Source organism: Barbus barbus (genome assembly GCF_936440315.1).
Source record: "Barbus barbus genome assembly, chromosome: 13".
NCBI lineage: Eukaryota > Metazoa > Chordata > Actinopteri > Cypriniformes > Cyprinidae > Barbus > Barbus barbus.
In genome coordinates this window covers 15,724,095-15,740,020 of record NC_136741.1, presented here as the reverse complement: position 1 = coordinate 15,740,020, position 15,926 = coordinate 15,724,095, and the positions used below count along the sequence as shown (strand labels likewise).

General features: G+C 36.5%; 1 protein-coding gene across 1 annotated transcript in view; it reads right to left on the bottom strand.

Annotated features, from left to right (window-relative positions):
• Positions 1 to 12,170: 12,170 nt before the first annotated feature.
• The window catches only part of LOC306879118 (ras-related protein Rab-6B-like), a 55,388-nt gene continuing 51,632 nt past the window's right edge, over positions 12,171 to 15,926 (bottom strand). The window contains exon 7 of the mRNA XM_079431838.1: positions 12,171 to 14,255. Within this exon, the coding sequence (XP_079287964.1) occupies positions 14,191 to 14,255 (65 nt within the window). The 3' untranslated portion in view covers positions 12,171 to 14,190. The remainder of the gene's footprint in view (positions 14,256 to 15,926) is intronic.

Here is a 15,926-nt window from a genome sequence, read left to right as displayed (position 1 = left end):
ACTCACGATGGAGTTCGTAGGCCGCTCTGCGTGCATGTTATAGACACCAGTTATACTCTTAACAGAGGTCACTAATTACCTCAATACATAGATAAGAAAGATTCTGGTTGGTCGATAAATGTAAAAAATCTCCACACATGGACGTAAATCTCGAAGCATATCTTCTAGTGATTATTTTGGTGACAATTGATCAGAGATCAGACACAATCTGTTACCCGGAACATCAGGGTGACGGCAAATGACGATTTCCTCCTAGAGCTCTCTCTCTGCATCTAGCTGCAAAGATAGACATTTGCATACGCAGAGAACACTTATCTGTACTTCAAGGTTCTGGGCTCTGCCCTGAATTTGATCAAATATGGTTAACTACACACACACAATGAGATCAGCTTCTTAGAGAGTAAAAATCCCAATATTTCTACTTGCACTAGTCTTTCTTCACATAAACATTATGTCCTTTCCAGTGAATCATTCTGTGTGACCCTCTAACTGGAAAAGTGTCCTCCATTCATATATGCTTTCATCAACACACCTTTGTAAATATCTCTCTTCCTACTACAGCTAATTCACACTTACTTTTTAAACAAAACATTTAGACAACAGCCTCAAAACTGAAATTGCATATTCATTAACCAGATTTAACAAATCATTAATATATTATGACAGAAAAACCGCATGCACAATAAGTAATGCATTTTTATGACCCTTTAGATAGAAATTTGCCTTGTTTGTTTTTACATACAGCTATGATGGCTATTGAGTAATCTGGTTATATCAGAAAATCAACTGATAACAAGAAAACTACATATTTTCTGGAAGCCAGGCTAAATCAATAAACACCGTTATTGCATTCCTGACATGGGTCAAACCCTAAGTCACCTCACAGATACCAAATACAGACATTGTCTATAACCTAAATACTAGGACTGGTTTTACAAAAACTATTATTGCCAATCCATTGCATAGAGCAAGAGGAGGGATTGTAAATCCACACATGCATTCCCCCATTAGAAACCATGTTGGGATTCAAAACAAACTGGAAGTCTAACTTAAAATAACCCATAAATAAGACCCAAGCCATCTTTAAAAATGGAAATAATGGAAAACAATCAATATTTCCTAAAACCAAGAATAGTTCTTAATTCTTGCTTAATAGCCCTTTTATTAAGTTTTACTTTCACCACAGATCCATTTGCAATCAGCATAGCCCACATACAGTACTGTTTAAAATAACTGAACATAAACCTAAACTTGTCAACATTTGGTCGAAATGATATTGTAAGTATCAAAGTGTATAACTTCAAAAGTAGAACTTACTTGTTTACTTCGTCATGCATGTATGTATTTTTATATCATGACATTACTGTTAATCATACTCCATGCCTAATTATTATTTTAATGCAATTATTCTCACTTCTCATACCATATTACCGTACTCTGACTAAATTAACAGCATAATCAGAAGCAAATTCTCAGGACCTTGTGTAAAAGTCAATTTGGTCCTCACTGTCTTGTCAATTAGAAATGCTTACAGGTCAGCTACCTGATCAAAGTCTTAAAAACCCTTCATTCATATTTGTCATTTGGCAGTGATGCTCATTGAATCCAATTTTTTATAAACTGAGCAAAAACAGACAGATTCTGTCAAACAATACTATTGCTCAGATCTAAACTGCCAATTATTCATTAAAAGGCATCCTCAGTTCCTGTAAAACAGTACATGATCAAAAAGCCCAGTAGCAATTTATAAGCTCAAAAGGGAATTGTATATAAATAATTACAATCAATTATGATTAATTACAATTATTTATATCGGCTGACAGTAATAACTGTAGCAGAATTAAATTGCCATCAACTGATCTGTCCGTCTAGCGAAAATTCAGTGCAAGTTCATATCAACTCTAAGAAAGGATATTTCCTTGGCCACAGAAAATACTTTCCTATTAATGCATTACAGCATGTAGCAAGGGTCAAAATCGTAAAGAGACATTTAATTTGCAAGGCAGAATCAGAAACTCATGTAATTTGTGCACACAACTTTTATTAACTAAACACGAACGCAAACTATAACAAACAAATAAAAAATACAATCACTCATACATTGGGAAAGGGCAAATGAGAGTTGATGGATGAAACCATCAGGAAACCAGAGAATGAAAAGAGTCAGTTAACCACCTGAATAAAACCATCAGCAGGGGTCTATAGCTTATACTAAACCTCTGTTTCGTTTAGTTAAATGTACGATACTTGCAATGCCTTTGGTCATTGAACGAGTGTCCGGATGCCGTCTCGGATGAAATTCTGGCTCGGTGGTAATTGGGAGTTTCTTCCCAGGTAGAAAAGGGAAAAATAGCTAAGAAAGAGATCTGCTGAGATCCGAGGATCCTTTGTTGAATGGAGAGTCAATGCCGCAAAGCCTGGCACAAAAACTTAAGGGTCCAGGAGAGTTCTAGCTCATGTCCACCTCATCCTCTTAGGATCTAACAGAACCGCAGACTGATGTGAGAGCTTTATCTGCTATAGAGGTCACACCTCTAGGGAGTCAAAGAGCCTATGGTGACTTGAACTTTTGGAGGGAAAGTTTACGAGTCTTTGTCCCAATGCATGGTAATTTGCATATGAACTGGATTGGAAGTTGATATACAAACTATTAAAGATTCTTAGAACACTTATATATTGCATAGTTATCGACATATAATTTACACTCTCAATTAGATCATCCGAAGACGAATTGATAGAGACCAAACATGATATACATGAGGTAATATTAACTAGTGTTCTATCGTAAGCATGCATAAAACAGGATACAATACACAAAAACATATACAAGAACAGTAATAATATACACAATGGCCTAAAGATATGTGTGCTCATTCAAAGAAAGGGTTTTCTATGAATTAACTAGAGAAGAGTCCATTTTTATGGCTTAATGTCTCTTTCCTAAGGGGAAATGAAGTGAGTTGCTCTGCCCGCATTCATTTGAGCAATAAAACAAGTGTTATCAGATGGGTTGCCATGGAACCAGAGGCCTGTTCTGCCTTTCTTAGATGTTAGATGCATTTCGGGGAAAGGGTCCACAGACCCTCATAGTTGGCCTTTTGGGTTAGGTGAGGGGGCATAAGAGATTATTTGTTAAATATAACAAATAGTTGTGTGTCTGATTGGTCCAAATGTTACAGCCCTGTCAGTGTTCACAATAATTATCTTAATTTGATTGGACCTGAAAGGTGTTCATAAACAGTTCCATAGCTCCTATTACAATTTTGATGTTCATAACATTAATTTAAATTGACTATATTTCATTTCATTATAACTACTTGTCACTGTATTCCTCCATCAACTGGTTAGCCAGCAGATCCAAAAGTTTTTGTTAACTTATCTCTGATCTACATAAACCAAACTTTTATGTCACTCAGACATTGAGGACACACACAGACAGCCTTATAGCTGCTGTACTGTAGATTAGATTAGATTAGATTAGATTCAACTTTATTGTCATTTATGCAGAGTACAAGTACAGAGCTAATGAAATGCAGTTAGCATCTAACCAGAAGTGCAAGAATATAGTGTTTTATATACATATAAGTGCAGAGTAAGTGAAGATATGATTTACAGAATATACAGTGGAATTGCTATATACAGTATTGAGCAGAGTATATACAGAATATAGAATAGGAATGCAATGTAGGGATTGTATGTACATTATGAACAGAGCAATGTAGATTATATAGATTACAGATTATATATACACATTATGAACAGCAGAAACGTGAGAACAGTGGTAATAAATAAATACAGCTGGATGAGTGTGCAAAGTATTGATAGAACAATGTATTCTATGCAAAATAGCAGTAGTGCAATATTTTATAGAAATAGTTTACTGTGCTTGTACAGTAACAACTTTAAACAGTTTATAGTGTAATGACTTGAACAATGTGCAGTCTGTGCAAAATATGAGTAGTGCAAATGCATGTGTTTAAAGTACTGTGACCAGTGCAGTAATAAGCAGGTGCAGGTTAGATTGGTGGTGTGGCGTTCAGAAGTGTCACAGCTTCGGGGAAGAAGCTCTTCCTGAGCCTACTGGTGCGAGAGCGTAGGCACCTGTAACGCCTGCCGGATGGAAGGAGGGTGAAAAGTCCATGGTTAGGGTGAGAGGCATCCTTGATGATGTTTCTTGCCCTGCCCAGACAGCGCTTATAATAAATGTTCTCAATGGAAGTTAACTGGGTGCCGGTGATCCGTTGAGCGGTTTTCACCACCCGCTGGAGTGCTTTGCGGTCAGATGCGGAGCAATTGCTGTACCATACTGAGATGCAGTTCGTGAGTATGCTCTCAATGGTACAGCGGTAGAATTCCACAAGGATCCTGGGATTCAGGTGAACTTTCTTAAGGCTCCTTAAGAAGTAAAGGCGCTGCTGTGCCTTTTTGACCAGAGTAGAGGTGTTATGGGACCAGGTGAGGTCATCAGAGATGTGGATGCCAAGGAACTTGAAACTCGACACACGCTCCACTTCAGCTCCGTTGATGTAGATGGGTGTGTGTGCATGACTCCTAGTCCGCCTGAAGTCCACAATGATCTCCTTTGTCTTCTGGGTGTTTAGCTGTAGATTATTGGTGGCACACCATACAGCCAGGTGCTGCACCTCATCCCTGTAGGCTGATTCATCGTCATCCTTGATCAGACCTACCACCGTGGTGTCATCTGCAAATTTGATTATGGTGTTGGAGCCATAAACAGGAACACAGTCATGGGTGAAGAGGGAGTACAGGAGAGGGCTCAGTACGCAGCCCTGTAGTTACTAATGTGGTTTGGGTGAATAAATCACTGTGGTACGTCTGATCAAAACGCAACGAAGTTGCTTCTTGCTTCACAGAAGATTTATTTCCACTAGCATATACAAACATGTGGGTGTTTGTGTGGTTATTTAGATGCACGCACACGATTAAACAAAATTACTAGAAATGAGGAAACTCTCGTGCACTCCACACTCTACGGATTCATACCAACAAATGATTATTCTTATGACGCACTTTCCAGCACATTCTAGCATACTCCGTATTTCCTCAAGGGAGCAGTAACAGTCCACAGTCACTGAATAGTCCAACACTCAGCAAGAAAAAACGTACTAATATAACTCTATTACCCAAGAGTGTCTGAATACAGAGCCCTTTGCAACAGCCGCCCCCAAATTTACACAGTCAAATTTGCTTATTCAGAAGGGCCTGAAACTGTGTCCATGTCTGGGAGTGCTGGTAGCTTAATGAGGCATGCTACTGGTCTGACATATGTTCTGCCCTTAATTCTGACCTCAGCAGTTCTGATTCGTCCGTCGGCACCAGGGAAAACATTAGTAATCCTGCCTCCTGGCCAGAGAGCTCTAGGTAACTGTGGGTCCACAATCATGACAATTATGTCTGGCTGCACTTGGTCTTTTCCCCTCTACCATTTACCACGGGTTTGTAGGTTGGGCAGGTAGTACTTTGTGAAGTGTGTCCAGAACTGATAGGCAAGCACTTGAGAGTGCCTCCACTTCCGATGGCTTAAGAGCTCCGTTTCATGATAAACTGTCTGTGGGAGTGATGGGTCTAGCCGCCTCATAAGAAGAAGGTTTGGAGTCACCGGGTTGGGGTCGGCAATGTCTGTAGACACATAATCCAGAGGTTTCGAATTCAGTATTCCTTCTATTTCAATGAGAACGGTGTTCAAGACTTCCTCGGTCATGCTTTGCTCTTGTAAAGTGGCATACAGGGCAGACCTGATAGATCTAATATCACGTTCCCATATTCGTCCAAAATGGGGAATACTGGGAGGATTGAATCTGAACTGTATTTGTTGTTTGGCAAGCTCTGTCTACAGGGTAGGACACAATTAGTGTTGTTTTTGGCGGCCTGTTTTAATTTTAGTTTTAGTCTAGTCTTTGTGTGAAGCTGGCATTTTAGTTTTTATTAGTTTTAGTCATGTTCATACTCTTTTTAGTCTGGTCAAGTTTCTGTCAACTAAAAGTCTGAGCATTTTAGTCTTATTTTAGTCAGAATTATCCATGACTATTTCGTCTAGTTTTAGTCGACGAAAACTGATGACATTTAGTCTATGAAAATTTTAGTCAATAAAAATTGCATATTTTTGCAATTATTGTGGCATAGCGTGGGGTTTTAGTCAGGGCCTTCAGTAAGCAAGGTTAGTTGTGTATAGGTTTATAGTGTTTTTTTTACTTCATTGTTGTATGTCTGTATTTATGTAGCACCGTGGTCCTGCGAGGCACGACTTTTTGTTCCACTGTATGTCCCCGCATGTAGCGGAATGACAATAAAGCTCAACTTCAACTTCAACTGTAAACATCTTACACATCTCTGTTACATTTGCATTTGCTGACGAACTATTGGAATAGGGACTAACTATTGGATACGCAAAAGAAATGCGTATCTATGTATGCATGCACTGTGAAATGCATAGCTTTAAGTGTAATAGTTAGAAAAGTCTGAAGTGTAATAGTTGTATAGGTAACAGAAATACACAAACACCCGCTTTTCATGCTCGGTTTGTCTTGTGAACACACACATCGTAGACAGACCAGTAAGATGTCGGGCATATTTGATCGATCAATAAAAATCAATTATTTTGCTGCATTTCTTTTGAGAGTTCATCCCTGTTAACCCTAATTGCAGAATAATGCTATATTGGAAAACGATCAGACAAATCTGAACATATAACACCGGATTTAATTTCTTCACTTAGAGAATTTGTTAAAATTTTATCCATTAAGGAATTTTCTTTAACTCTGGTAGGTTTATGATTGAATAAGAGGAAAATAATAACTAGAATAAAGAATATTGAGAAAATCTGCAGTAAGGGTATCAAATTTCTCAGACCCGGTATGTTATTGTGGCAAAGAATAATAATTTTGTCCTTTGTACTGTGAAAATACATACAAAAGATTATTTAAACAGCTATTTTTGTGTTAAATGAGAAAGTATCAAGTAGACATTACAAATTGTAGCTTTAGAAATATTTTATTTGATTCAGCATAAAATTTATTACACATTTAGGCTACAACGGCCTAGACTATGGAAAATAAAAGAAGATCATTTGAAAAACATCTCAGTATTTTTTTGTTCATAAGATGAAAGTCACTGGTAACCAAAACAGTTTCTTACCAATCAAAATACCTTCTTTTATGTTCCACAGAAGAAAGTAAGTCATTAAGGTTTGACAGAATTATGACAGAATTTAATTCTTTGGGGTGGTGAACTATCCCTTTAATGTTTTATTATTATTTAATTAAATGATTACATTTTAATTAAATTGTACTAAAAATAAGAAACTAAATCTGCCAGCAGGTGGCGGTAAATGTCTTTATGAGTCAGTAAAGGGCTCTTTATTGCTCAGAGACCCACAATAGTATCTTTAGGTAGTTATGTTCTCTGCAAAATTCAGCAAAAACACATAATATACTGTTTAAAATATAACACAATATCAACTTCTTATTACTGAACTGTTATATAAAATCACATTTGCACTCGTGCAAATCAGGACAAGCGCCACTCATGTGATATTGCTCTCGCTGCTCGCATGATATCACTTATGGTATAAATATGAGACAAAGAGATATGAGAGACCTGAGGCATACTCTTTTTCACCCCAATATCTTGAATTTTAGGGCATAACTGCATTTATGTAGTTGTTGCCCTGCATCATATTTGTCAACAGTCAACTGTATGAAATGTAAGATGATGTACAGGTCTGGGGGCGGGGCCAGTGCGTAATGTGCATTAAAATATTTTAATTGCGTTATTTTTTCATAACTAATTAATCAAGGTAACGCGTATATATATATTTATATATGTGTGTGTGTGTGTGTGTGTGTGTGTGTGTGAGTGTGTGTGTGTGTGTGTGTGTGTGTGTATGTTTTTGTGTGTATATATACAGTTTCTTGAGATAAGGGACAAAAGTAATTTTGAAAAGTGACAAACAAAAAATCGATACTACATTAAATTGAACTGGATATCTTTATAAACACGGGTCTCATCTATCATACCATGAAAAGGAACAGGTTTTTTATTTAACCACTTTTTTAAAAATTTACATTTACTCACTTAGTAACTTGACATTTGTCAACTCCGTCTGGCACATGAAAATGTTTTTTTGTGTGTGTTTGATCAATTCAACAACACTGTAATTAGCCATTTTAAATTACCTTAATTTAGTTTACTAATCGTTTCATTTTTAATATATACAATCAATGGTTTTGTGCACACAAGACACTGATAAATGTAGATAAGTTGGTGTTTTAATGTATGAACACACTCAATTGAACAAAAGAAATACATTTTTTTATAAAAATTAAAAACCTCCATCTTACGGTGTTGACACATAACTAATGGTGTTGACACCCAATTGACGGTGTTGACAAACTAATCGAGAATTAAATTGAATAAAGATATTTACCTAGTTTTAACATGGAAAAGGGAGAGAGTATCAAGGGAAAGGGTATCAAACAAAGAGTACCTGGTGACAGGATCTTTAAGGCACACATGAAAATGTCAAAATGTTCCTGGTATCAAAAGAAAAAAGCAAATGTATCTGGAGCTCCTCTATTGCTCATCTATATTTGAACTAAACTGTAAATCTAACAACTGATTTGAAAGAGGACACAATAGGCTGAGAACTAACTAAGAAAAGTATGTAATAGTGTTAATAGTGTACAAATGTTGAAGTGTAACAGGATCCAGAATTCTCCCCATGCATTTCCTGACTACTTCCAAAGGCTCACTGAAAAAATGAAAAGTGAACAATCAGACTCATAATGTCAGTGTTTCTGTAAATCTAAATTGGTTGAAATGTCTGTTGTAATTCCATCTATACTTTAACACAGGGGTTCAGACAGGTAAGTTATATGATTTACTTCAATTTCTCTCAACAAATAGTTTGTCTAACCTGCGGGACTTGGGCATTGGACAAGAGGTGTTGAACATGCCTACGCTCTATAAAGTTCATAACATCAGGGGCTATGGCATAGAGCTCCCTGGTCCGGCTTGCTTGGAGGGGACAAGCTGTCCCTGTCAGTTTCAAAAGGACATTTTTCAATGGACAGAAACAGACATCCCTCCTCCCATGTTTTGGGTGAAAATTGGCAGTAGGGCCATGAGGATGCATAAACTCAACTTTCACGTCTTGGGGTTCTATATCTAAATCAATGGACTTTCCTAACCACCAGTGATCATCATACACCACAGCCAGCCAATCCCCTGTCTCAATACTGTTAATAGTTATATCAACTGTGCACAGTAGTAACTGATGGATATTTAGTCCGTATATCTCTAAGGACAGGATCCATGTGAGTCCAGATTGCTGCTGCATCTTGTCTCTTAGACTCTGACACTGAGCAAAATGCCCCCTTTTCACCCTTGGTGTAATACATTCCAGTATGAAGAGTTAACTGAGGTAAGTTCTGGCCAAAATGGCAAGCCTGAATTTCAGAAGCATATTTACACTTCCATGACTCTGAAAAATCAACATGTACAATTACTGTGTTCTCACTGCATGTTTAATCAATTCTCTGTATGCTTTTGCCTGATTGTGAACCAGGCACACATGTATTGTGAACCAGGCACACATAGAAGGGCCTCAGAGTACAGAAGGATGAGTAACTCAGCTTCATACTCGGGTTGTTCTTGAGAAAGTCACTATGGAGGTTCAGCATTGAGTCTGTTAAAATCCTCCTTTGATGTTTCATCTTTTTCCTGGTGATGGTGTCTGTTTTATCTGTTGTCATACGAGATGAGTTTACAATGAACTCCTTAACAGTCTGGCTGATACGTTGGAGATATGTTGCCTTCTTATGTGTTGTCTGTTTTTTGTCACTCATTAACTTGTAGCTAACACCAAACTGGCAAAGCCTATGAAGAAGCCGATACTTCTTTAGAACCTTATCTGATAATGCCAGTTGTCTGTGACCTGATTTTTCAACGGCTCGTCTCTGTGCCACAGGAGTTGTATTATTCCTTCTCAGCTCTTGGTAGAGAACATTGTGGAAAAGAAGAGATCTTCTGATGTTGGGGTTCCGAAGTTGGCTTCCCGTTATCAGCCTCTCTGTTTCTGTTCGTGGAGAATCTACAATTGTTTTATCTTTTAGTTTGACATTTGACTTTTCTATTTGAGCCTTCTTCTTCCGCCATTCCTGCTTTCTTAGTTTGTGTCGCTCTTTTGTTAATGTCTTAACCCTTTCTTTCAATGCTTTTATCTCCCTTGCGTGTCTTTTCCTGGTTTTTCTCCTCTCCCTCTCAGCTGCAAGAGCACGCCTGCTTGAAGTAGGCTCCTTAACATTCTGGTCCAGAGGAATTTCTGGTGGGGTGTCTATTTCATTTAGCCGTCTATTCTGCATAGCTCTGGACCTTTTCTTTGCTTTCCTCCAATACTTTCTGCGGTGCCTCTTTGTTCTTGGTCCTAATTCTCCTATTTGTTTTACTGTTTTGTTTTGGACCCTGTCCTTCCATCTCTGTCTCTCCTTTTCTAACTGGTCTCTTCTGCTTTCTGGGTCACTGTTAATTCTTTCTCTCATTTTTATCTGGTACTCTCTGTTTCTTTTTCTTTGCTCCTCCACTGACAGTTTTGGTCTAGCCATGTCTGCCTACAGTACAGATAAAATATATTAAGATATTTTAAATATATTTTAAGTCAATCAACATGTATACTTAGATCATATTATCATGTTATGTATTTCTTATACATTACTTAATGAGTATTTTGGAGCACTTTTCCACTCCGTCAGCTTACATGTCAACACGTCAGACAAAATATCTGACGGAGTTGACAAAACAACATGTTTTTTCAACTTAATCATGTCTAGATGGTAGCCATTTTGATTTTCCTCAGTTGCCAGCTGCCACTAAATTAAACCAAAATACCAACTTTTATTTCAAAATTCTTGATTAAAATCATCCCTACTTTGAAGACAGTGTTGACACATAAAAGCTGTGACCACAGGGATTTCAACTTGTTTGCTGAATATTTTAAAAAAAATTAAACTTACGAGACCATGTGTTGGACTGCTGCATCCATCAACAGAAAGAAGTCAAAGGTGGTCCTCAGGGTTAAAGCTGACCAAAATATGCCTGATTTATTTCAAATTTGAAAAATATCTGACGGCGTTGACATGAATTTATGACAGATTTTGAAAGGCTGTTGTTAATGTGTAAAATAATGCAATGTTCACTTAAAGCATTTTGTAATATTTTATTAAGCCATCCAATTAACCTCATTTTCATATTTGTGCATTTTGGGCATTTTAAAACCCTTTTTTTTTTTTTGCAGTTTGGACTGTGACCTCTACAGAGGACGAGTTTGTTTGCATGGGCTTTCATAGTACAGTGCCGGTATTTTATAAAATTACTATGAAATAATATAAATATATACAAAACTAAGGGTCTAAACATACACAAGTCTTTCATATACAAATTTTAAAGCCTTTTTAAATGAAACAATTTATTGTTTTTTAAGGCAAATTGTAACATTTTGATGGGGGACATGTTTTGTCCCTTATTTCAAGAATCAGTGATATATATATGTTTTTGTGTGTGTCTGTGTGTGTGTATATATATATATATATATGTTTTTGTGTGTGTCTGTGTGTATATATATATATATATGTTTTTGTGTGTGTCTGTGTGTGTGTGTGTGTGTGTGTGTGTATATATATATATGTTTTTGTGTGTGTCTGTGTGTGTGTATATATATATATATATATATGTTTTTGTGTGTGTCTGTGTGTGTGTGTATATATATATATATGTTTTTGTGTGTGTCTGTGTGTGTATATATATATATTTATATATATGTTTTTGTGTGTGTCTGTGTGTGTGTATATATATATATATATATATATGTTTTTGTGTGTGTGTGTATATGTTTTTGTGTGTGTGTGTGTGTGTATATATATATATATATATATCACTAAGGTTGTGCATTTGTTTGATCAAACACGTTAAAAACAGTAATATTGTGAAATATTATTAAAATAACAATCTTACAATATTACTGTTTTTACTGCATGTTGATCATAAGAGACTTTTAAAATATAAAAAAATGCCCATTCTTATTCCAAAAGTTGACCATACAGTATATTAAGGAGAAAAGAATTAGAAAAATATGAATAGTCGATATACATTTTTTTGGTAATAAGACACTTTTATTGATTTTACTGATTTGGACCAACATGCTAGATTTCTATACAGTGTGAATGGTAAAGCTAGCTCTGAATCAATCAGGCTGGCTCCACTGAGCTAAAACATATACACAGGGAATGGTTGCACCCTTAAAAGCATAACTCAACTCACGCACAGACATTCACCCAAGGCTGATGTAGCGTTGTTTCAATCACAATGACTACCGGTAGTACAGGTACACTGATGATATGATTTCATACAAGGCGCGTATCTGCACCCCATTAAATTCAAACGAGAACCTCTTTTCAGAAGACAGAAAACAAAATGTAAACAAGACCAATAAATATTCCCATCCAGCTTACATTAAGTGACATCTTTCTGAACCTCTCTGTGATGTGAGAAAGCATTGGCACAGACAAATCTGATCTTCCCTTTAAGATTCCAAACTACCCAAAACAGAAAGCAAAGGGTTTGTCAATCAGTTCAGTGGAGTTCACCTTACATTCCAATTAAATGCTGCTGGATTTAGTAGGAAAAAAATTTGCTTGGATTTGGGGAACTAATGTCATGTGCTCCTACTCACAATTTCCTTGATGTCACAAATAGCTAGTCTTGACTCGTATCTGGCGTTATGTGAAGCAAATTTACAAATAGTTTATCTGTACAGTGACCCTCGAGGGATTTTCACAGAGATGCACGCTACAGTTTGAACTCTAAAGTGGTTTCAAGGACAGAATTTGACAGCAATTTTGAAACATTTACATCTTCCTTTCTTGAAAAAGTGCATTTAGGATTCACATGAAATACATCTCAAATAAACTGATATACTACGCAATGTGTGTCTCCCTGGTCAGTGCACTACAATTTACTGGCCCAAAGAGCAGCTGTAGACATGAGTGGGTTTCTACACAAGGCAAACACTATAATGCTGCATAATGCTAATTCTTAAAAGTGAACTACAGTTTTTTTTGGAGGAATGTCCCATCTTTGCATTTCTGATATTAAAGCCTGTTTGAAAATGACAGCTGATATATTTACAATAGAATTAGACTGTTTGATGTATCAGTGTGGAAACTGCCAGCGTGCAAACAAATTATACCAGTCAATTAAATATGAATGAACAAGTTTAGATGCAGGATTTGCTCCTCTGTCATGTTCATAGTCTTGCAACTATCTGCAATACACTAAATGCCCTAATTTAGTTAAAGAATAAAAAACACTCCACCAAAGAAAGAGAATCCTTTCTTGTATCAGGCTGTTTTCACAAGCTGTTTGCTTTCACTGTGAACAGGAAATTCTGAAGAAAAATATGCTGTAAACATTCAATAAACTGTGTAATTAAGACAAACTGTACATAAACAGATTTTAAAAATAAAATCACACATAATGTGGAAAGGTTTTAAAGGATCTGAAATGACTCATTTACACAAACTCACTTGGCCTGAAACTTAAAATTTCAAGTTCTGTCACAGCAAGAAAAAAGGCTAAAATAAGTTGATTTCATGAACTGCATCGAGTCAGAAAAAACATACGCATTCACATAATCTTGTGCACAGTAGCAGCAGGATTGAGATGATACTTTTAAAAATGGCTAACATGCATGTTTTCCGTATTTTGTGGGTTATTAGTTGTTTGAATTGCCCTCTTGCTTTTGAAATCCTGCTTTTTATGGCAAAATGATAGAATTTGTTGTCTGCATCTGTTTTAGTGCTCATCCTTGTATACAAAAATACAAAACAAAGAAAAAATCTACCTCTCTACATTTTCAAAAAGTATATATGTTGGACATAGTCTACATTTTTGTTGGTTTTTGCCCTTTACTTTTCGAATTTTTAGGATTTTTGGCAATTTTGTTACTAAAGTATACTATTTTACAATTGAAATTGATGTAGCACTGATTCCAACCAGTTACTAAAGTCAGATGGGAAGGCCAAATATCCAATCTGAAAACACAACTGGAAGCTAACCAAAAGGAAGCAACACAACAAGCATGTGGTGTAGATGATGCTGTAAATCAGATGTGAGCTATTAACAGGAACATCCGCCCTCAGTAGTTGGAGGCTCCTGTGGTTTGTCCAATTTAATGTCAATCACTGGAGATTGCTGTTAAGGAATAAAAACTTCAATACATCAAACATTGAATGTGAACACAAAAGGTGAAAAGAATTCAACTATAGGCAAAAGAGGGAATGATGGCCTTTTTTGTGTGTGACTTGTAATCTGTAATGCCTTGCTTTAAATTAAGATTTATATTTAATATTAAACTTGATGATAATTTATTACTAATATAAAGATGTAATGAGAAGGAACCTAAGTAGGACTACTGACCTCTCCCGACATTAGGAGTAATTGCAGCCATAAATGCTGCTGTAATTGAATATTTTTGTCACCTTTATATCTACAGAGAGCTTTATACACATCATAACATAACACAGAAAACATTGTTTTGCCTAGCAAATAAGAGCTGAATATTTTCACAGCACTAACATGCATTTATCACCCACCCACCCCACCCCGTTGTATGTGTTGACGTCTGCCAGCAAAGGGGACGCGTGCCATCTAGTGGTCATCATCCGAAATGTAAAATACCGCTTGTAGCGATTCTTGTGAAGTGTTTTTCCTTGCCAACATAAACGATTTTCAAATGAATGTTAAATGGAGTTCCTGAGAGGTATGTGGGTTTAGTGGGGCTAGTATGCGTGTTCAGTCATACCATCTGCTCCTGTTACGCTGACTCTCAGAAATGTAATGTGCTCATGTTTGCATTCATGAACAGATGTCGAAGTGGTGAGGGATCTGATGTGTGCGTGCGTGCGTGTGTAGTTTGGTTAATTGAGTCCGCGTAAAATTATTTGTTTAATTAATTTAACTGAATATTAAGCCTCATTCATATACTTTTGTGATATAACACCAAATCAAAGCTTAAACACAGCGATCCTGAGCTAAGCGTTCTGTCTTTTCCACAAGAGATCCCTGTCTTCTGTTTCTTTTAGAAAACACAGTGTCTTTCCGACACGACAGTCAGTGTGTTCAAAATGCGTTAAAGGCTCGCTGGGTTCTACTGTGTTTCATTTCCCCAAAGTGCAATTAAGGTATACTGAATGAATATTAATTGGGTCACACAGACGTTGCTCTGTAACCTCCCGAGAGCAAGTAACATAATACATATTCATTAGTCATGACTTTCCCCATAGTAGGTTTCCTTATTATTGAATTAATTAGCACACCCCCCAAAATGTTTCAGCCAGTAAGATGAAAACATCACATCACTTTATTAATATTAATGGTAAAAGACTTCATACTTGTATTGTGTAACACATTACAGATCCCCCCAAAATGAAAATCAATTAAATCCATCAATTGCTCACCCTCATGTCATTCCAATCCCATAATAATTAATTCATCTTTGAAACACAAATTAGTACACTGAACTAACCCTTTTAGTTTGCTTTAAAAATCTTGAACTTCAATTGTGAAGTTTGTTATTCTGACTCATTGAACCTGGATCGAATTAGTGAAATTGAGTGAACTTAAATTGTCGTTTATGAAACCGCTTTAGTCCTGATTGATTTGATAGGTTATTTCAAGTCAGGTTTTTTAATCCCCGCTTTTCTTAGCGTCTTTTATGAAACAGCCCCCAGAAGACCTTGATTAGCTGGATCAGGTGTGTTTGATTAGGGTTGGAGATAAACTGTGCAGAGCTGTGGCCCTCCAAGGATTTGAGTTTGAGACCAATGGACTAAACTGAACACAGAAAAATGTGT